General features: G+C 44.1%; 1 protein-coding gene across 1 annotated transcript in view; it reads right to left on the bottom strand.

Annotated features, from left to right (window-relative positions):
* Nucleotides 1–1,924: 1,924 nt before the first annotated feature.
* LOC138497698 (Y+L amino acid transporter 2-like) overlaps nt 1,925–22,406 on the bottom strand; it is a 461,544-nt gene continuing 441,062 nt past the window's right edge. The window contains exon 10 of the mRNA XM_069621313.1: nt 1,925–5,654. Within this exon, the coding sequence (XP_069477414.1) occupies nt 5,560–5,654 (95 nt within the window). The 3' untranslated portion in view covers nt 1,925–5,559. The remainder of the gene's footprint in view (nt 5,655–22,406) is intronic.

The following is a 22,406-nucleotide window of genomic DNA, read 5'->3' as shown; positions in this document are numbered from 1 at the left end:
AGTCACCCTGTAAAGAGCAGGGAGGTGCTCTTGGGAAGCCAAGAGGGAGGCTACAAGGTTGAGACCAGCATAGGATTCTTACCCAAATCCCAAACACTCAAGAGGCAAGGCTGGACACAAGAAGGAGCAGTGAAGCAGGGACTGACAAGGACCAAACAGCAAAGCACGGAAAGCCGAGGGGCTGTTCAACTGCAAAGGAAAGCCAGAGAAAGCCCAGAGAGAGGCATACTCGCGAGAAGCCAGAAAGGTTTGTTGTAACGTGGAGCCAAAGAGCTGGAGAAAGTATACCTTTTTGTGTCAGGAAGTAGTCCCATCTGCTCTCGGGTGAACAAGAGTTTTGGAGAGGAGCAGAGAGGCTGATGCTGAAGGCCTTGACCGCAACACAGACGAAAGAAGTGGAGAGCCTGAATGCTACCGGTGAGTGAATGAAGTTTAAGTCTAGTTGGTGAAAGCCACCAGAGGTAAAGAGGCAAGAGCAAGGCCTTATGAGGCTTGTAGTCCAGTTGGAAAAGAAGTAAAACTAGTAAGAGTGGTCCTGCGAATGAAGCACATTTTTGAATGACTCCGTTTGAACTTTACAAGTAAAAGCCCTAACAAGTGAAAAATGTAAAATGAAATCTGAAAGTCGAGACAGGTTTGAGCCTGACAGAGGGGAACCTAAAGCGCAAGTAATCAGGATGAAATTTAAAAGGTGTGAGTCCAATGGAGGGAAAACCCGTGTTGAATCAAATGTGATATGTTGACTGTTGAAGTGTTTCTGAATTTAAATTGGTTATAAGAAAAAGGCAGAAGCTTTTGTGATTGCTTAAAGAATACGATACCCAAGAAACCTGTTAGGTGCCATGGGCACGATTGTAAAAACGTCAAGACTCACAATGCAACAGTGTTAGCGTGGTTAGGCATGAAGGAAGGGAAAGTAGTGCTCTTTCAAAAGCCTCTGACATAGTGTTGAAAGGATGTGATGTGCGAAGATTGAGGAAGGGAACCCTGTAAAGTTGAAGGCTGAAAACAAGAAAGACAAGACCCAGATTCGAGGCGAGGGAAGCCTAAATGGTCTGAGTTTGAAATGTTAATGTCATTTTTTAAATCTGTGTTGAATAGAGGTGAGGGAAGCCTCAAGATGATTGTGTATTGAATAACGAGACAAGATGGATATTTGAGAGATCCGGGCAGAAGGAACTGGGTGAAACTGTGAATTGTTTGAACTTTAGGGAATACGCTAAATAGACCCAGCCTGGCGAACTTTGAGAAACGAGCCACCTGTTTGAAAAGCTCCTCCAAACCCCAACCCTGTGCTTTAAACATGGGGAAGGGAGTTAAGTACTGGTTTAACCAACATGCTGACTTCCCTTTTGATGCACTACATTTTCGTTTTGACCCATACCCCTAACACAACATTTTGTATGAGCGTGATGGCAAGGCTAGGTTTATAATCCTTATTTCACAAAAAGTCTGACATGGACTAGTTTTCTTTTGTTGATGGTTGAGACCTCTCCCATCGTAGATTTAGGATTGGGTAGGATATGTCCAACGCGCTGCCCCTTTTCAAGGCTAATAAACAAATTGAACTTGAATCGTTGGGTCTTTCTCATACTTTTGATACCATGCCTACCTCACAGTACACGGTGCATTGCACACTCTGAAATACTCGCCATTGTGCTGCACATAGACTACAGGATGTTCAAATGCATGAACCCATGTCTTAACATGCTCATCCTTTACAAAAACAAGTCTTTAATGCCATTTTTACAGTCTATATTTTTCATCCTGATGGGCGTAGTAATGAATAATACTGCAGCGGCATGTCTCTTAATGGAAATTCCGATATTACATACTTGTAAAATGTAGATACTCTTTTTTTACAAGAATTATAACTGTTTTATTTAAAAGGCATCATTCATGAATGGGAAGAAAAGACATGATAGACATGTTTCAATAACCTTTATTTTGAATGTTTACATTCATTGTTTTATGGAGAATTCCAAACAGCTGGGCAGAATACTTAAAAGACAGGCATAGAAGAATGGCAATGTGGATGTACATTGCTTTTCAGGAGAAGGAGAATGCAAAAAATATTGGCAAGAACATAGTCTGTTCAGTGGTCAGTGAGTTGCTCAGAATGGTGTGGGTTGCTGAAGACTCGTGCCCGTGGAGAAATGTCCTGAGGGACAGTGGAGTGATGACACAGGTCAATCTAGAAGAGGTGTTTTTTTCACTGTGCAGCGTTGAACGGGCTTATGAAGCTTTTGTCTCCCAAGTCAAAGGCAAGCCTTTGGTGTTAGAGGAAAGAGTATCTCAAAGGGCACCTGGGAGTAAACACCTTTAAGGTGAATGCGGCTTGTGGTTTAGGTTGAGATTGATTTAGAGAGGGTAATTGGTGGAAAAGCCGAGGATTGGTTTGAGCGCTAGTACAAGGATTTGTGGACAGGCCCCATAGTGCATTATTTGCCAGTCATGCATTAGTGACAAGGGCGAGTTGGAGAGGAAGTACCAGCTGTGGAGCACTTAGTTTGTGAGACTGAGCTCTTTGCCAAGGATATAGAAGGTGCATATAGGAAGAGCAACAAGGAATATGATGCTATAATCCAGCCACCGAGGACAAGTGTGGTGAGTAGGGTTTTATTTAAGTTGCAGAAGGTTTGTGCTATGTTAATGTTCAGTAGCCTTGTGTGGCCTGGCATAGCCATATGAAGATGTGTAAGTCTTGTGCAGGTCTTGTGGTTATTAAATGCTACAGCTTGATATGGGTTGAGAGTGCAATGGGAATAATGAAGAAGTTGTCAGACGAATGCCAGTGTCAACGAGGTCTCTGAAGTTAAAGGGCAGAAGTTTACACTTAATGGTGTGGATAGAGCAATTTTGCTGATATTATTAATCAGGCCTGACATTTTAACATGTTGGCAATGGGCCAGAATGTTATTTTATAAGCATCCATAAAGTGTATTGGTCCCGTACGGTAAGAGGGACATTTTAATTTAATCATATAACACTGTATCATGCTTCCATTTCTTAGTGCCACAGCTTGCTCTTAGACTATGGAGAGAACGCATTGAATCTCCTGGAAATGTTAGGCTGTTGGGAGATATTGCTGTGCAGTTCACATGCTTTTTATATTAACGTACTGCAGTAATATATTAGGAATATCCAGCAGTTATGTATTCTGAAATATCAAAGTACACCGAGTTAGGAAAAACATATCAACCAACCATAATTGTTTAATGAGCACCATTATATATAAAAATAAATGCTTGAGGAATACATTAGGCATGGATGTCTTCAGGTCTTCCAATCAACAAACAAGCACATGTCAAATCATAAAAACATGACACAGCATGTGCGACTGTGATAGCTATTTTTCATGCAACAAGAGTAGATATTTAACACATGAATGAAAAGTCATCTGCAAAACAAGTGGTATTTGCTAGGTAGCAATTATGTACAGTATCCACTAAAAAGCTATGATTTAGAGAATACCCTGTGAGCCAAATGTAATGGTGTACAATAGGCTATATTAGGGAGGCACTCTTTGATCGATTTTGAGGATGGATACAGTGTTTTGTATTGTTTAGGTGACCTCTGTTATTGTAGCACTTGTCACATTAAATTGATCGGTTGAAATGTGTAAGCGCCCTCTATTATCTCCATCAGCCACCACACTAGATCAATACATTGGCTGGCTATGGGGACAGTCTTTTAGCAAAGAGTACCAGCTAGTTTACTTTGTTTTTGTTCCCATTCGGAAAGAAATGCTTTGCTAGATGAGATTTATGTATGTATTAGTTTATAATTAGCCGTAGTCTTTTCTATTGATTGCAGACGTGCCGCAACTAAAGGAATGGAAACAGTTGTATGACCCATATCTATTGCCCGGCTTTGTATAGATTGTACTTGGCTGCTTTTTCAGAAGCATGGCTTGTTTTTTCTGTGAGTTTTAATGTTTGCTGTACGGAATAGAAATTGAAGCATTCACATTGTTTCCAATTAAGAATGTTTTAACATGTTCTGCAATGAATAGAAAAAATGTGTTTATCGAGTACAATGGGGCAGTTATAGGTGTTGCCATTTCACATGGAAACCAGATGAAAATGTTTTGCACATGCTTTATTTCGAACATCCCTCGACCACTAATCATGTTTCCCACAGAATGAAGAGTCACAAGATGGTCATGGATTGTTATGAAATAAAAAATTTTTAGTCCTGAAAATTAACAAGCCTGTTGTCATTCTCTTTGATATTAAGCAAGCGATGCTTGATAAAAGAGCGGGACATCCTTTGAGAACCCCCTGAGACAAAAAGAACATTATTTTTTACTTCCCATCAATGAGCAGGAATAATGTGTAACAGTACTGCAACATGATGTGCGTGCGTTACTCAATAGACACACGTGCATTCCCAATTACAAACAGGGCAACATTGGGCGAACACAAGCCATGGTTCTTAAAAATAATGCATTTAAAGAAAACAAAGACTGTAAAACATCTTATTCTCTTCTCACAAATTGCAGAATTGGTAAAGAGAATGCAGTGCATAGATAAGCACATTCACCCAGCAGAGATGTGCACTGTTTACATGCCAGAGCAAAGTGAGAGCTTATTGAGTGATAACACCATTTTAACCTTGAATGTCTATAGTACTTACAGAATTGAGGGAATGTATCATAAATATTATGGTGTGAGTACCTGGGCATATCACGGCAATATTTCATATATGAGAGCGGTTTTTGCCAAATGGTATGCCATTATATGTAAACTCCTGGCACACAATGGCAATACCATATGGTGTTATGTTACTACCCAGCCATAAAAGACAAAACAGTTGGCATTGCAACGTTTCTTTTTTGCTCCCTGCCCTTATAACTAACTATGCTGCTTCAAAAATGAGTATGTCGGGACGTGGGGGCTTATTTTATTGGTTAGAGCATATTGGATATTGTGGCTTTCAGGTTAGTTTTATAACATAAAAAATGGATGTATCCCGATATAATCTATCTAACATATGCATCTCTTCACCAATCTGTCTATCCATGAATATAGATAAATAATGTACATGAACTGTCTCGAGAGGATAGCTCAGTGGCAACATGCTCGCCTTTGAAGCAAGACCACATGCAGCAAGACAGGTTCGTTCCCCAGGTCCGCTTAAGCGTGTTATAATTAATCTATCATATCATGAATATCAATGCATTTATCTTTAGCATGTAATAACATGCAAAATGATCTCTCCATTTCTCCACCTGAAAACAGCATTTCTTTAGATAATCTTTTGACAATTCAGTAATCGGAAACCAGGGATGTAGTGGGGTCCGCGTGTTTGTCACACTACCTTACAATTTCAAGTTCTATGATCCACTTTTGTTGTAGTGACAAAATGCAAGACTTAATTGTGTTATTTAGATGCAAGTTGTGTTGTAGGATTGCAACCTGTATTTGTAAGGTGTATCTCAGATTGAAGGAAGGCCAGGTTGACTTGCGGCGACATGGCGCGACGTGCTGTAGACATCAGAGCCATTTCTCCACCTTTTTGCCAGATGTTGCTGAGTTGTACATATGTTTGCCAACTCTACTTGACTTGGCGGCTTTTCTTTTCTTCCACTTCAGTGTCGAGTTCGGTCAGACAGCAGTTGCACAGCAGCTGAACGTACCTTGTCAGGGAACCTGAAAAAATAAGGAGCATAAATGCAGTGAATTGCAAAATCCCATGAAAATCACAACCAACGCATACAAAGGGCATACAACCAAACCATGCGCTAGTTGGACCTTGTTGGTGCGCTTTTGGTACAGACTTTGTGCTGGATTGCAACTTTAATGCTATGATGATTAAACCTTACATTCCAGCATCAGAATCCTACAAGTAAGCAAAAATCTGGAACAGCAGCAGACAAAACTATAACAAAGGCCACCACATGGTTGTACATAATGCTACATAACATGCTTTTCCAAGTTGGTCACCCTCATGCTTCTAGGGAAAATCATACTCTAGTAAGGTTAATTTATTGTCTTTAAAAACAGCCAGTGTGTACACCCGACACACACATACATATGCATTACCCCACATCTCGCTTCCTCATCACAGTCAATATTTTAGAAATGGTTCCATCTGCAGGACAGAAGTCTGATTTTTATTTTGTATCTCCTCCTATTTCAGAAAGAAGTCTAAACACATTCCCCATTACCCACAAGCCTACTATTCTGCTCCGTCGATCCAGACTGGATCCTCCAGAATCTTGATAGGTGGAATTCCATTATACTCTTCACAAGAAATGCAATGTAGACATCCCCCTACTGAATGAACTTGATTTCTATATTATCACATGCTCTCGCTGAGGCTCTGCCATTAAGGCTAATCTGGTGGGTTAGAAGGGGATGAGAGGCAACAGGGGACAGAACGCCAAATGCGACATGATGAGGGCAAGGTGCGAGATGCTTCATGGGGTTGGGATGGACTTGGAGTGTTTGGGGGGAATCCCCGGAATGAACAGAAAAAAAGGGGGAATTAGTGGCCAGTTTGAGGCAGCTTCAGTACAACAAGATAGAAGCAGCCTTTTTTCAGAGCTGCCTGTGAGGGTGAACTCCAGGCAGGATTTAATTATTCTCTTATCAACCTTAGACATGCTCCTTCACCTATTTGTATGGTATCTCATAGCAGAATTTCTGTACAGGCAAGTGAGTCAGTGTATGGCTGCATCACACATGTACCCCTAAGCTTTCCCTAATAATTGCTACAGCGCTAGGTCTGAGAATATGTCCCCAGAGCAGCATAACTGTGTAAGGATAATTAGCTGGAATGTGGCAGGAGTTATTAATAAACTTGGGGATCCATATTGGATAGCGTGGTTGAAATAGCATGATGTAATGTGTATGCAGGAAACATGGCCTATTGGTGAGAGCAGCATATTGAAATATATTAGCGAGTTTCAAGTATTCTCAGTTGATGCAAGGCAATTCGGGCCAGGCCGCACGAGTGCGGGAATAGCTACTCTGATCCGTAAGAGTCTCCACTACAAAGTGGAGAGACATGTTTCTGACAATAAATAATTTATTATATGTTCTCTAGATATTGAACCAAGCCTAAGCAAGACATCTCCCAAAACAGGATGCCAGAGAATGGCTGATTAACGACTTCATGAAACATGCCTGATTGGTTGAGTTACATGGTAGATGCTCTGGAGATAGTCCTCCAAACCCCACATTTAGACCTGGGACAAGGGCCTGAGTGATAGTCTGTGGGCTGGTGAATTATTTTGCGTATGAAAATATCTCAGATTTCTCGGTTATTAATCGGCCTGAAAGTGACTATAATCTTCTAGTGGTTAAGCAGGAAATACCAGGTGACGAACCTGGCGAGATAACTGAAGAGCAGTTGGCAAGCTAATATTCAAGACAAATTAACCTAAATAAGGGATTGATCAGAACAATGTTAAATAGTGCAGATATTGGTTCTTTAAAATTAGCCATCCTTAATCCGAATGAGGAAGATCGTAAAATAATCGACTAATTTGAGCTGTTTGCACAGAGTTTAGCAGGCGCCCTCAACCTGAGAAAAAACAGTGTACCGAGTATTTTGAGCAGAAGGCGAGTTGACGCATTGTGGTTTGACTCCCATTGTAGAGAGGCAAAATGGAAAATATGTATGGAAATTAAGGTCCAAATGATGAAGTCTTGCTTTAAAACTGGGGTACAAAAGTCTATGCAAAAAGAAAAAATCCGACCATACAGAAAAACAGTGGGATATTCTGGATCAAATTGTTCGAGAAAATAATATCCTGGGGTTTTGGAGGATGGTACCTAAAGGTTCATGACCAAGTGCTAATGATAACATTAGTATAATTAACCAGAGGTCTGGAGTTCCCTTTTTTCAAGCATTTTATTTAATCCATCACAGGTTGGTGCCCCTTGGACAGGGCATGGTGCTTCTGCCATTGATACCTCACAATTCCTAGAAGAGGTTACCACCTCCTTATTGGCAGCTAGGGGTGGGAAAGAATGCGGACCAGATGGTATTAATATCAAGGTCAATAGGTGGTTCCCTAAGCTATGGGTTCCCATCCTGACTAGAGTTTTTAATGTGATAGGCAGAACTCAGACATTACTGGCATCATGGAAAAATTGTTTAATTATTCTGATTTAAAAAAAAGTTTCAAACACTGAACCACGTTGCTATCAGCGTATCTCTTTGCTTGACAGTACAAGTCAAATGTTTACAAAATGCATTTATTTTGACAATGCTAGAGGAATGGGCAGAGATTAACAGCATTCTCCCTGAAACACTGGTGGGTTTTATAAAAGGCTACAGTGCAGTGGACCACTGCTATCTGTTGAAAATAATTATAGAAAAATATGCTAAGATCAGGAAGGGATCTGTTTTTGTTGCATTCTTGGATCTGTTAAAAACATTTGATTTTTAAGATAGGGCAATTTTGTGTAAAAAACTGAAAAGACTGCGGGTACCTGAAGCATTACGTCAGCTAATCCAACTTTTATATACAGAAACATCAGCTGTTATAAGATGCCCAAGCTTGACAAGTTATTCAAAGAAATGTGGCATGTGAAATGTCCTGATTCCCCCGTGCCCGTCCCTGGTTTCCTCTCCTTTGCATTCTGCATTCTGAATGGGCCTGGGGCCCGCTTTGTTTCCCAGAGGGTCTAGCACTCGGAGATCGCTGCCGCAGCCACTTCTACATAGTTTCTTGGAGTAAGGGCTCTGCGGTTAAATTGTTTAATTGGAAACTTGTTTTTTTGATTGTTTAACATCTGTGCCTTTTTTTTGCCCGTGAGCCATCTCGAGGGCAGGTGAAACTACCTTATTCACCCATGCCCGACCCTAGTTTCCTCCTCCCTGCATTCTGATTGGGCCTGAAGTTCCTTTTAGGTCCTCCATCCAAGGCAGCCACACTGCCCGTGCAGCCCCCTCGGTGAAGGGCCCGAGGCTAAGGGCAACTCCTGCAGTAGCAGCTCCAGATTGTGTTTGCCAGTGTTCGCTGGTGGAGCCTGCAGCACAGCCATCAAACACTGCGACTGACAAGATAACCAAGGTGTGTGCTCCCGAGTAAACTGTCCCACCTCTCTTACTACTCCTATTAGCAAAATGCTTGGAGTCTGCTGCACGTCAGTTGCATGTTATCCATATCTGGTATTTAAGCCACTTGTCTTAGTTAGCTATTTATGGCAGTAAGACCTCTATTCAGTAATATTGCATCTGGGTGTTTCTGGATTTTGCTGTTGTGTTTTTCAATTTAGGCTTTTTCCTTCTATATAGGAAACTTGAATCTAGTTGTTCTAAATTGCTGTTGTGTTTGAAGTTTAGATGTTCCTCCCTCTTTCCAGTAATCTTCACACCATCCCCTCTATCCAGCACCATGCCCTCAGCTCTAAGTGCTCCACTGGAGCAGGAGAAATTCATTCATTATGTACCCACCCGCTCCTTGTGCTCTCAGACTGCGCTAATACTTCTAGTTCCTCTCTTCAAACGCACCTGAACTGGCAGCTGCACCTTTTCGTTGGCAGCAGCCAAAGCATGGAACCAACTTCCTCTGGCTCTTCACGCTACCACTAACCATCTGGCCTTCAGACGCGCTCTGAAGACTCTTCTCTTCTAGTATCTTTGTCTCTCCTGCTACGCTTCAGCACCAAGATGCCTTTGGCGTATGCTCCGCTTTATAAGTATATACAACATAACATAACATAGCACTGCCTCGACTGGGTCCATCCCAAGCTGCACTCTAGTATTACAGCTGTGATCCGAGTGAAACAACAGCAGAACTAAATCTTCACATAGTAGGTCTCCTGTGGCTGGTGAAGGAAGGCTGGCAAGGGATCAAGTCTCTTGACCTCTTTGCCAGGCCTGCGCTCCGCTTGCAGCATGACTCTCATGAATGGCCTGTACTTCTTTTCCCGTGTACCTGATGTGTCTGTGCCTGGCTTTCTGCTTGGACACCTGGTGAGTTTGTTGTGCATTGTCCAGTTTCTCCACCCCTCTCCTCCCTACCAACCCCATCTGTCTGCTCTCTCTCCCTCCAAGGTGCTATCCATCTCCTCTATCGTCTCTAACTGCTACTCTATCATTTATCCTATCTCTCTTTCAATGTCTGGAGGATAAAGTTCAAGAAAGATCTCTTGATCTCCAATCCAGGTCTGCCCATCGCTGATGCGGACTGTCACTAATACCCTCTTTGTCATTCCCTCTCCAGACCTTTGGATTACCCATATGGTGGCAGTGCTATCCCCTTTCTCTTCTTCGAACCCATTAATGGTGGAACCCAATGGAAAGTACTCTTGGCATATTTCCCATCATCTAGGTGCATCATTAATGTCTACAAGAATGGCACTTCATGGTCCAGGGCTATTGGCCAAACCTCCTCCTCCTTCTTGATAGACATCTTGCCTCTCTCATCAACTTCCTCCCTGCTCCTACAACTCCTCCTTCTGCCACCCCTCTGACCCCTTTGCCACCAACGATGGGCATACCACATTCCTGTGCCCCTCCTTGGAAGACCTTCCAAAGTGGCAACCAGCTCCACTTAGCTACCCTCAGCTTTCATTCTGCCATTTAACACTCCTCTGACATCTGCCACCTCGTTGAAGACTTCGACCTTGACGTCTTCACTCTCACTTAGGCGTGGTAATCGGCCAGCTCTGTCTCTACTTTTGACACATTCCTACAGAGGGCTACAAGATCCCCTCTAAGACCAGGCCTAACCGGGCTGGGGGTGGAGTGGCCCTGATCTTCCTTGAATGGGAACCTGCTACTATCATAGCCACATAGTCCTACTCATCCTTTGAATGCCTCGTCTGCAGGCTTGGTGTCTCGCAAATCCTCTTGCTGACACTAGCCACCATCTAAAGGACCACATGTCCAGTCTCCCTCTTCCTCTCGGAGTGGTCTGACCTCACCTCCTCTCTCCTGGCCTACAACTCCAAGCTTTTCCTTCTCAGAGACTTCAATATTTACCTTGACTCCACTGATGCAGCCTCTGGACTCGTCCACAGCCTCTGCAAGTAGCTTACCCTCACCTTTCTTCCCTCCGGTCCAACACACTCAACCGGACACAACTTGGATGCTCTCATCTCAGCAGACATCTACATCTCCAACCCTCGCTCTACACCTCTCTCCTGGTGTGACCATGCTCTCCTGTCTTCACCTGGATCGCTTTGGTCCCCGGCTAAGCCTCTGCCTGTACTGACAGTCTCCTTCTCTGTCATTCGACCAATGAAGTGAGTGTCAGTGCTACTTTTGCCGCCACTTTCATTACCCGTCCCACTCCAGCCACTGACTCGCACACTGACACAGCCCTTGCTAACCTTCACCTCGCCATCTCCAACCCTCTGGACATCATTGCCCCCATCATGAGGATCAGCATGAAGCCTGCCTCCAAGCGCAACAGCTGGTATGATTCCGACCTCGCCTCTCTAAAACGCAAGTGTGGAGCTGCTGAGAGAAAGTGGCAGGTTTCATGCACATACTCTGAGAGACTGGCCTGCCGCCTGCTCCAAAGGCAGTACAGACTCTCCATCCGCTGCAAGAAGTAGGCCTATATCCAAGCCCACATCTCCGGGGCCACTAACAACATGGCTGGACTGTTAAAAATCTGCAAGGAACTTGCCAATCCTACAGCACTCTCCACTTCTCCTCGTCCCTCAATTCCCCTCTGCACTGCACTGGACTCTCACTTCATAAACAAATCTCAGGACATCCTGTCCTCACTCTCCTCTACGCCCCTCCCTTCTCCCTCACCCGCTCTCCGGCCTCCCTTCAAACAGGTGCTCCCCTGCTGTTCCAGAACTATCAAGGACAACATTGCTCCCCTTACTCCAGCCGTGGCAGATTTCTGCAATCACTCCTTTGCCACCCGCTCCTTCCCGCCACTTCTCAAGCACTCCCTTGTGCAACCCCTACTCAAAAAGCCATCAGCCGGCCCCTGCTGCCCTGCTAACTACCGCCCTATCTTCATTAGCCCCTTCCTGGGCAAACCCCTGGAGAAGCTGATCATCTCCCAGCTCATCCACCACACTGAAACTGTTGGTTGTCTACATGACCACCAGTCTGGATTCAGAGCAGCCAGAGGCACAGAAGATACACTCCTGAACACCCGTGAAGACTTACTCTCGCAACTCGATTCTAACTCTCCTTCCATTCTCATCCTTCTTGACATTTTCTCTTCCTTTGATATGGTCAATCATGCCACATTTATAAATTGGCTGCTTGATACCCTTGGCATCACTAACGTGGCACTGGACTGGTTGACCTCCTTCCTCACTGACCGATCATCCCATGTTTAACTGGGCCCTTTTTTCTCCTCCTTCACACTCTCCACCGGTGGCGTCCCTCAGGGCTCTATCCTCTCACCGTGGCTTTTCAACATCTACCTTGTCCCTCTAGGCCATTTGATCTCTCCCTTCTCTCCTCACTTCAAGTGTTATGCAGATGGCACTCAGCTACCCTTAAAGCCTCCCGCCACTGCCTCCTCTTCTTCCTCTCTCATTCCTGACTGTCTGACTGCTATTCAGGCATGGCGTGCTGCTAATGAGCTCTGCCTTAATGTCAGTAAGACTGAGATCCTTCTTATTGGGATCCAAGATCCCTCCTTCCCTCCCACTCTCTGTCATCTTCCAGGGGCCCCTCCTCTCTCCCTCTTGTGAGGCAAAAAACCTTGGTGTCATCTTTGATTCTTCTCTCTCCTTCTAGCCTCACATCGTAGACCTTGCCAAGAAGGCCCATTTTCAGCTGCACCTCCTCAGAGGCATTCTCCATTTCCTCACCTTCCCCCAGAAACTCAAAGTCTCCAGATCTCTGGTACTCTCTAGGCTGGACTACTGCAACAGCCTCTTCTTCAGTCTGCCTAAATATTCCCTTTGCACACTTTCACTAATCCAGAATAGGACTGCAAGGCTTATTTTAGGCCTCAAGTCCAGGGACTGCATCTCTCCAGCCCTAAAATCTCTCCACTGGCTCAGAATCGCTGCGACGGTCAAGTCAAAGACCCTCTGCATCACCCGCAAGGCCTTCTGGGGCCTAGAACCCCACTATATCCAACTCTCTCTCCCTAAATAACTCCCTGCTAGAACCCTTCGGTCTTCTAGCTCCAACTCTCTGCAGATCAGAAGCTTTTCCAAGCAGAGAATGGGGGGTAGATTCTCTATTCCACAGAAGCCTCCCTCTGGAATGGACTCCCTGCCCCTCTCAGACTTTAGCCGGAGCTCCTTAAATTCTGGAAGCTTCTCAAGACCCTACGTTTCTCTTCTTCCTTCCCTCTCCCCTTCCCTCCTAATGTTCCCCTCTGCCACATCTTACTGGCTGACTGGTTCCAACTGATTCATACAGGGCACCAGGCCCCCCTCGCCCAGTCTACCCCAGCACTTTCTTCTCATCTCCAGTCCCCCTAACATGCACCTGCCCATTGGGCTCCCTCCCCTTGCACTAGCCTGGCTGGGCCTGCATCCCTATTGAGCCCATCCAGCCAGTCCTCACATTTAGCAGTTGGACCTTCTTGCCATGCACTCTCGGCATTCCCCTGGCACTTTTCCACCTGGCCTACCTGTAGTATTCATCTATCCCAGGGGCCACCCCCTCCCTAATGCTCCTCCACACTCTCCACTCTGATCTGCACTTCCTTTCTCTCCTTATCATTAGTAAATTCTTCTCCTACCAGCACTTCCCACCTCCCCTCTACCCTGCACTTCTTGTTACTGCACTTGCATGATCCGAATGACACAAGGGCTAGTAGGACGGTTTTTGTTATTCTTCATCCCTGTTCCTCCCAACCCCCGCCCCTTGTCTTGTTGCGCCTTGAAACCCCTTCACTGTATTGGAGCATTATAAATGCCCAATATAGCAATACAATAAATAAATGAGGGGGTTAGACAAGGGTGCTCCCTTGTTCCAATATTGTTGATCACATTCTTATCAGATTTTGGCCCGTACATCTCTTTAATTAAGGCTAATCCTGCAGTTATCAATGGGACAAAATATGGGACACATGTATGCCGATGAGATGGCTATGGTTGTTTTAACACACATGGGCCTCCAACAGTCTTTAAATTATGCAGCTGGGTATCTTAAGGAGCATGGTCTTGAGTTGAATTTAGAAAAAACAAAGACAGTGCCATTTGGAAATCCTAAAAAGAACTTTGTATGGGCCATAAATAATGTGAATATCTCAGTGGAGAAAACATAGAACTATCTAGGCATTTTGTTGCATCAGATTGGCACCTGGCTCCACCGTATTAAAAGGATAGAAAAACTAATTGAAATATGTTTTAGAGGTCTGAGGCGCTTTTATTACAAATATGGAGGTAAAAGAAAGCATAACTGTTTAAGGGTAATGGACTCTAAAGTGCATTCGTCTGCATTAAAGGGCTGTAAGATCTGGGGCTTCTTGAACTGTGCAAGACTGGATGTGATACAGAACGCATTCCTAAGGGCTATAGCAGCCATTGGCCTTGGTGCGCCAGGAGATGTTCTGTGTACAGAACCTGGGGCTCACAGCATTGCTGTTCTAGCTGAGCGTACACTCCTGGAATTTTAAGTTAAAACTAATATATTTTATTTTCAAAACCCCACAAGATGAAATGCTGTGAGGGAAATGAGCCTGTCTCCAGCCCGTACATGGTATGCATATGGAAATTCTCAGATAGATAAATGGGGTACTGTACTTAATCAAATAAACTGCCCAGCAGTACTGAAGACTGTTTTTAGGGTTAAGACTGTTAGGCTGGAACACAATGAACCGCCTATGCTCATTACCGTCAAGGTGTTTTTTCCTCGCCTACCAGTTGAATGTTATTGGGAGAGGCTTTGTAAGCTCCTTGAGATCTCTAGAACTTTGAAAAGTAATATTAATGTGTCAGTTAAATATCTTCTCATTATTAGCAAGAATGACCTGGCTGAGTGGCCACAACGAATGCTCTTATGCGTTATGGTTTGAAGAGAATATTTTACATTTCCTGCTGATATCTCCTATTTCTAATGCTATTCGAAGACAGTGTTTTAGAAATCATTTTGTCAAGTGCAGAATCAGAGACATCTCGAATGCTATGCGTTTATTTATTAATTTTAATGATCTGAATTTTATATTAGATGTTTGCGTGTTTGTAAATGAGGGTCTCAGAAGGTATGGTAGACCTTTTATATAATAATATTAGAGTTGTGGTGTTTCATATTTTATTTCAGTTTTGTGTATGGATGTGTATTTATTGTTAATGGCAGACGCTGAATAAATATTATTCTCTCTCTTCTCAAGAAATGCAAGCAATCATCCTCCTGCTGGATCAGGGTGATTTCAGTAATAGCACATGCTCTACCTGTGACCCTTCTCGGGGTCGGGCCACAGGTCAAGAGATCAAGAAAAGCATTTAGTACTACCTTTGGAAGCTCAGTGACAAAGTGAGGCCAGCAGCACTTCCATTTGGCAACTTACTGGAATTCAACATCATACCTGAAAGAGGTATGATCTCAGCAGCGCTGACATGTAGGGGTGGGAGAGCAGCAATGGATTTATGTTTCCTCCACGTAAGGTCTCATGAGACAGAGCATGTGATTGATGGTATTGTTCAGGAGTGCCCAGAGTGATCATACTTATAGAGAGTTGCACATAGGGAAATGTGCTACTCTGTAGCAAATGTTCAGAGAGATACATGTGTCACAAAGACTCCTTTGATGAGTGAGCGACACTCAGGGACAAGAGCCCGTAAAAGAAGGTCTGTACTTGGCTCTTTCTAGCTCTTTGCATTCAAATATAAGAAGAAGGTAGCCCAAAAAGTAAACAAGGTCCTGTAGATAGGTCTTGTTCGCTGTTTGAGGTTAAAACTAGCTATGAAGGAGGTTAGAGGCAAAACAATAGGTCTACTAGGGCACCTCTTCTCTTCATCATTGTCCTCATCTAGTGAGTCTAACTCATCCTCGGAAGATGAGGGAAGCCCTGAGGTCGAGCAAAGAGGGAAATATCCTCATAGAGAATGATTATGTGTGATTACCAAGGACAATGCATGCCTTCCATGACTCTCATTAACAAAGCATTTGGAACACTACTACACTCAATGATATACAAGAAACCAGAGCTCACTATTCAACTGCATGGAGTTTGACAAGAAAATGCAGTTTTTCCCAATTACCTTAGTACAAAAAACATCTATGCACTCAAGAAAAATGCTAAGAAATTGGAAAAGTTATTTGCAGAGATAAGATCACAAATGCTTTCAAAATAGGAAGGGTTGATCATGAAGTTCTATTAAACCTTTTCACAGTAAGGTAGGTCCAACAATGAATGACAAAAGAATGGAAAAACCTGCTGCATAAATGTAAGAAATGGATCTTAAAGGCAGAGATGCACAACAGTACAGCAACACTAAGTCTATATTGTTAATTAATGTTGTCTATAAAATCCTGTTCAGAATGTGGGCATTGGGATTTGTCTCCTTTATTGGTACTGATTAATGAAGACCAAACAGGATTTGTCAAAGACCGAAAAGTGCTCAAACAACATCTTCATGTTACTAGCGAAGCGATGACCCATATATCACATCAGAGGCCTGCGGCGAGGACTATCATGATCTTAGGTGCTGAGGAAACCTTCAATATGTGATCATTAAATTATTAGCACTCAATAAAATAGACTATGTAAATAATGTTGTGACTTAGTACAAGCTTTATCTGATGACAGCTACACAATAATCTGTACCTATAGTATGATGGCTAGGAAAATGAAAATTGAAAAGGCAATCAGGCAAGGATGTTCCCTCTCTCCACTTCCTTTTAACCAGACTCTGGAAACACTAGCCATAGCAGTAAGATTAAGCAAATATATTGAAGGCATTACTAGAGAAGAAGCGGAATGCAAAATACTTCTCTGTGTGGGAGGATAGCGCAGGGGCAACGTGTTTGTCTTGGAAGCAAGACAACGCATAGCAACACATGTTAGAATCCCAGGCTCGTGCTTAGAAACAGGCTCCGGTTTTAAGCGTGTCATAAAAGAAAAATGAGAATTATATATCTATTAAAAAGAATCCCCAAAATTCAGCCTACAGCACATCCTGCACACACAGTTTATTTTTATGAAGTTCAGTTTTGCCCAGAAGTGTAGATTGAAATTCCACTTTCTTCTCAAAACAAGTTCCCATTTCTAAACAAAGGGCCTGTGAAGTTGGAGAATCCCCAAAATTCAGGCCACATCATGTTGGGTGCTATCAACACATATGAAGCCTTTTTGGCTAAAGGCAAACTAGGACAGATTGAGCATACTGAAAATGGTGAGAACATTTCTTAAGAGATCCTACACTAACTGGCCATTCCAATGGTAAGAGACGTCCATCAAATATAGGCCCTTTGTTGAGAGATGGGAACTTGATTTGAGAAGAAAGTGGAATTTCTATCTACACTTCTGGGCAAAACTGAGCTTCATAAAAATGAATATACTCTGGGGTGTTCTGTGTGTCCAGGATGGCATCTGGGAAATGGACAAAAGTTCATACAACAACAAAGAAGTGCAGCAGATATGTCTTTGGCACCCCACATGAAATCTGCACTTTGAACGAAAAGGTGAAAATCTCCAAAGGGAAGTGTGGTTTTGCCTTCTCAAGCCTGACGAATCAGATGACAGACCTGTTGAACGTCCTAAATTTAGTGACTCCTAAATGGGAGGCCATGTGAAAAACTCAGTTAATGGCACCACCACAATACAAATAATCCTGTTTCAGGAATGGGTCAAGAATAAACCCCCAAACACTGAAAGTGACAAAAGACATCAGGAAACCTTGGGCAAACTCATCCTTAAAAAAAAAAAACAAACAGAGGAATCTGTTACCAATCTACTGTATCTGGTAAGATGTATTGATTAATAAAGGTTTAATTGAAATTGTTTAAAATTGTCAAAGTGTGTGCTTCTTTAACTCCATTTCAAAGCAATTTGGATTATCTCATACTGAGCTGTAGAACTTCCTTACGCTAAATCAACTTTTAGAAACAAAATTATATGTAAGAAGAGAAAACAAGATTGAATTTTGGAAACTCAAAACCCTCTACATGACTGGCAAGAAAATGAAGGTCAAAGCATCCCCATAATCGGATCCCCCACATAAGAGAACATGCAATGTTTTACTAAATAAAAAAGACTAGGAAAATAAATGTAATGGGCCTCATCAAAATTGGGTCCGGGTTCCCAGAATGGGGAATTACTAGGCCATTCCGAGTTCGGAGGGCCCAGTAATTCCTCCCTCCAGGATCCCGGGCCCAGACCTTCCCCATTACCATTTCAGCCCCCATAGGGCTGAATGGGAATGGGGGAGGGAGCTAACAATGGGCCGATTACGACCAGCCCATTGTTAGCTCCCTCTTCCCCTCGCGGGACCCGCTCTGCACATCTGGTGAAACCAAACGTGCAGAGCGGGTCCCGCGAGGGGACCTCGTAATGTGGCAGAATGGTGTTAATGGGTCTGCATCCTTTTGCGGCACCCGTTAACCCATTCCGCCACTCTTGTAATGAGGCCCAATGTGTCTATCTCAGAACCGGAACCGGAAATGTCTTTGCTGATGCCTCAAAATCAACCTAAGATGCAAATGGGCTATAATGTATGAAGCTGGGATGGGGACCCCCTCTCAGCCTGGTGTGGAATGCCTACCAAAGTCAGTCCTGTCTCAGAGCCAGGTTCTGGGAGTTGGGAAGAGACCAGTCCCTGTCCCTTTCCATATACCTGCAGGTATGATATAAGTAGCACTGTCGATCACCCCACTGCAGCATGAATGAACCAAGCCACTACGTGACCGACACTGGCACAACACCAAAGTTAGCCAGTGGGTGGAACACTCCAGCATGATTCACCCATTTAGAGAAATTGTACTCACCTACAAGGGTGCCACAGAGTCGAACCCTCACTAAGCCAGTTTTTCGAACCGGTTAGAAAACCCTCAAACAGACTGGGACATTGAACGCTGCAGGCCACCATTGGCTTAGACTGGAGGACCCATGTACGAGAAAGGGCGGGGATTAAGACCCCTTTGGTATGTGTCCTTGTCTGTAACACCTCTGCAGAGAAAAGGACAGTCAGTGGTTGGCTCAGGGAGCCAGCTGAGGGAGAGAGCTAATGCAAGGAATGGGGAGGATAAAAGTGAGGAGAGGAAGCAGGAAGAAGTGGGTTATTGAGTTGATGTCAAAGGAAGCAAAGGAGTAATAAGAGACCAGGTAGAGGAAGGATGGAGCAGAATAGCCTGGCAGAGAAATGCTGAAGGAGCGTACAAGAAGAGGTATTGGTTGGTGGGAGAAAGTGGTACTTGAGTTTGAGTGTTGCATGCAAGTGAGAGATAAATAGAGAGTAGAGAGTGAATGAAAATGGTGACTGGTGAAGTGAGAGGAGGGTGGCTGTGGGTGAATGTGTGGGTGGAGTGAGAGTAGTAGAGAGGAGAGGAGTAGTGTTGAGAAAGAAGAATAATAATAGTCTGGAGATAGGGAGAATAGTAGTGGCGTGGAGGTGTGTGAGAGAGAGTAAGATTGGAGAGTGGACGTAGGCATTAAAGAGAGAAACATCAGAGGACAGAAGAGGAAGCGTGAGGTAGAGAGAGGAGAGTGGGTGGATGGAGTATTCAGAAGGAGAGTTTGAAGAGAAAAGGGAGAGTGACAGAGGGATCTAGGGAGAGCAACAGCAGGTTGTGGAAAGAAATGACGAAGTGGGGCCTGATTTCTGAAGGCACACATACTGACACCATGCCAAATTGGGGAACTTAGATTAGGGCCCACCTAGATTGTTCCCGAAGGGAGTTTAGAGTGAGAAGGTGTTTGCCTGTAGGCCATCACCGTCAGACAGTTAGCTTCTTAAATAGTAGGGATTACTGAACTCTAGTGGAAAACTTGGAGTTAAGGAGGGAACGGCCTGCACTAGATGAGATAGAGGTTGATGTCTATTTGCAAGTCCCTTGAATATTTTAACAATAAAAACCCCTCAACTGTCTTTGAGAGTTGGTCTGTTCTTGAGGCCATCTGTGACATGTGATGTTATTGTGGGTCAAGTTCCGGTATAGAGGCAACCCACACAACAGGAAAACAGAAGAGAAATCTGAGACAGCAGACTCCTGGGCGACTGCCAGTACAGAACCCTGGGCTGAGAAATCTGGAAGATAGGAGTATAATCGCAATTACTAAGTCTCAATCCCCTATCAGAAAAATCAGAACACTCCTGAGAGTCAAACAGTTATGACAGCAATTCATTCTAGTCCGACCTTCTAGCAGATACCATCATCCTTGCCATGTAACCAAACAAGAGACTGCTAGACCAGATACTAGAGGCAAGGGAAAAGGCATGCCAACTGAAACAGGCTCAAGTCAGCGGCTCTACATTTCAGGAAACCCTCAGATTCTGACAAAGAAGAAGATGAAAATCTTACACCACCCAATGGAAATCCCAGTCTTGGGGAAGCAGGATCAACACCCAATCCCAGGGAAAATCTATTTAGAGCACTGGTTGAAGGCCAACTGACTTTCAGCCGCTACCAACACCAAGAGACTATTTCTGGCCAAAAGGGGTTATCACAGAGAGAAGACCCCTGGCTGCCCTGCAAAAACTATGGAATGGGGAAGATCTAGAAATAGTAGCAGAGACTGCAGGTTGGCAACAAGATCTTTGGGTCAGTTGCATCACTCCCCCTACTCACAGGCGAAGTGCAATGGGCCTTTCAAGCTCTTAACCTTGATGGAGGGATCCATGTGAAGTATTAAAACAGTGAAGGGAGGTTGGGATAAGAGCGAGAACACTACCAAATACATGTGAGACAGGGAGAAGCTCCCTGCCATCTGTCATACTGAGTGAGTCAAAGAAATGTTGTTTCTGGGGCAATTTTGAAATTCCTTGACTCCGTACTTAAAGAAGATCATCTGGTAACTACACACACCAACATTGGAAGAAGCCATTCAAAAAGCTAACACACACCAGAGGGCCATGTATTTGAGAGAACCACTGGGGGACCAAGGAGCCCAGAGACACAAAACCTTAGCTGTACGGAAGAGAAGGAAGTCCAAACCTGAGGAGATCTTTCCTTACATCAGCAGCACCAAAACCTAAGACTAGGTCTCCTATATCATCAGACTGGTCAAAAATAGGGTTTGCGTCACACCCAGAGATAGTAAAGTGCTACGCCTGTGGGAATCCAGGCCATATTGCCAAGTTCTGTCCGGAACGACTTACGGAAGATTCTATGACAATTGGGCTCCTGAACCCCGGAGTATCATCATACTTTGAGGGTAGTTTTGGGGGAAGAACCCACTGAACCAGCATATCTCACCAATCATCTTAAAGAAGAAGAGAGACCGGACTCAACCCCTTGGGCTGTCTACACTACTGGGAACACCGAATGAATATTCCATCCCAGCGAAAGCCCTCTTGGACTCTGGCTGTAAATGGCAGCCACCTGGCTGATGTCGCCAGTCCAGTAGAGCTTTACCCAGGCTCCTAGTCCCAAATAATCCATGGGGATGCTGATCTATGCCCTCAGACCACCACCACAATTTGTATACTGAACTAGGAAGTAACTAATGTGAGGTCATGCCTGTGCTCTCTGAAGAAATTCTCTTGGGCATGGATTGTCCTCTGTTTGACTTATGCCTATGCCAATGCATAAGGGAAATAAGAGAAGAGAACATTTAATACATCCCTAATTTTCTGACGAGTCGGTACACAAGTTATCTACCGTCACGTCATGAAACTACTACTCCCATAATTCCCTTACCCACTGAGTTGCCCATGTACTACAACTAAAAAGAATACCTCTAGTAATATGCAGTGGCCCTGCCCCAATGTGACCAAGCAGTGTCAAGCACCCAATCACAATCACACCCATTCTGCCTTTAAAGGACCATTTTTCCATCACAACCCCCCTCCCCAATTTTGGAAATCACTAAGAAGAAGAGGTGTCTAAGAAGAATAAAGATTATTCAAAACCACACTAAGAGACAGAAGACAGACTGCCCCATGCTCATACTTGCCTATCCCACTAATAGGCAAGGCAAGGACAGGCAGATCCAGCCCAGAATGCACACCTGCAGCCTCTTAAAGAAACCCAAGTGTATAAAAGGTGGAGTTCCTGGCACATCACAGAGCAGCAGTTGGGAGAACTGAAGGGAGACTGAGTTGCTGAGTCCAGCCGGAGATCCCTTTTCAATCCCAGCCCCACTTGCTACTTGGGCCAAGGAAAAGCAAGACGGCAGAACGCTGACTCGGTGTGAATGGAGGCTTGCAGCCTGGAGAGAGAGCCAATAGGCAAGGTGAGCTGCTCGCAGCAGGCCAGATACAGGCCAGTACTGCTATCCCTGTGTGGATGTTGATGCCCAGAGAGACAGAGGGGCAGGTGGCGAGACTCTGACCTTAGATCTGAGAGTGGCAAGTATTTTTCAGACAACATTGCCTGGTCAGTGAGTTTCTGTCCCCCAATTC

The sequence above is a fragment of the Ambystoma mexicanum genome, chromosome 5q, assembly GCF_040938575.1.
Source record: "Ambystoma mexicanum isolate Mex_15411 chromosome 5q, UKY_AmexF1_1, whole genome shotgun sequence".
NCBI classification, from domain to species: domain Eukaryota; kingdom Metazoa; phylum Chordata; class Amphibia; order Caudata; family Ambystomatidae; genus Ambystoma; species Ambystoma mexicanum.
The sequence above is the reverse complement of the archived record's forward strand: the minus strand, read 5'-3'. Positions and strand labels throughout refer to the sequence as shown.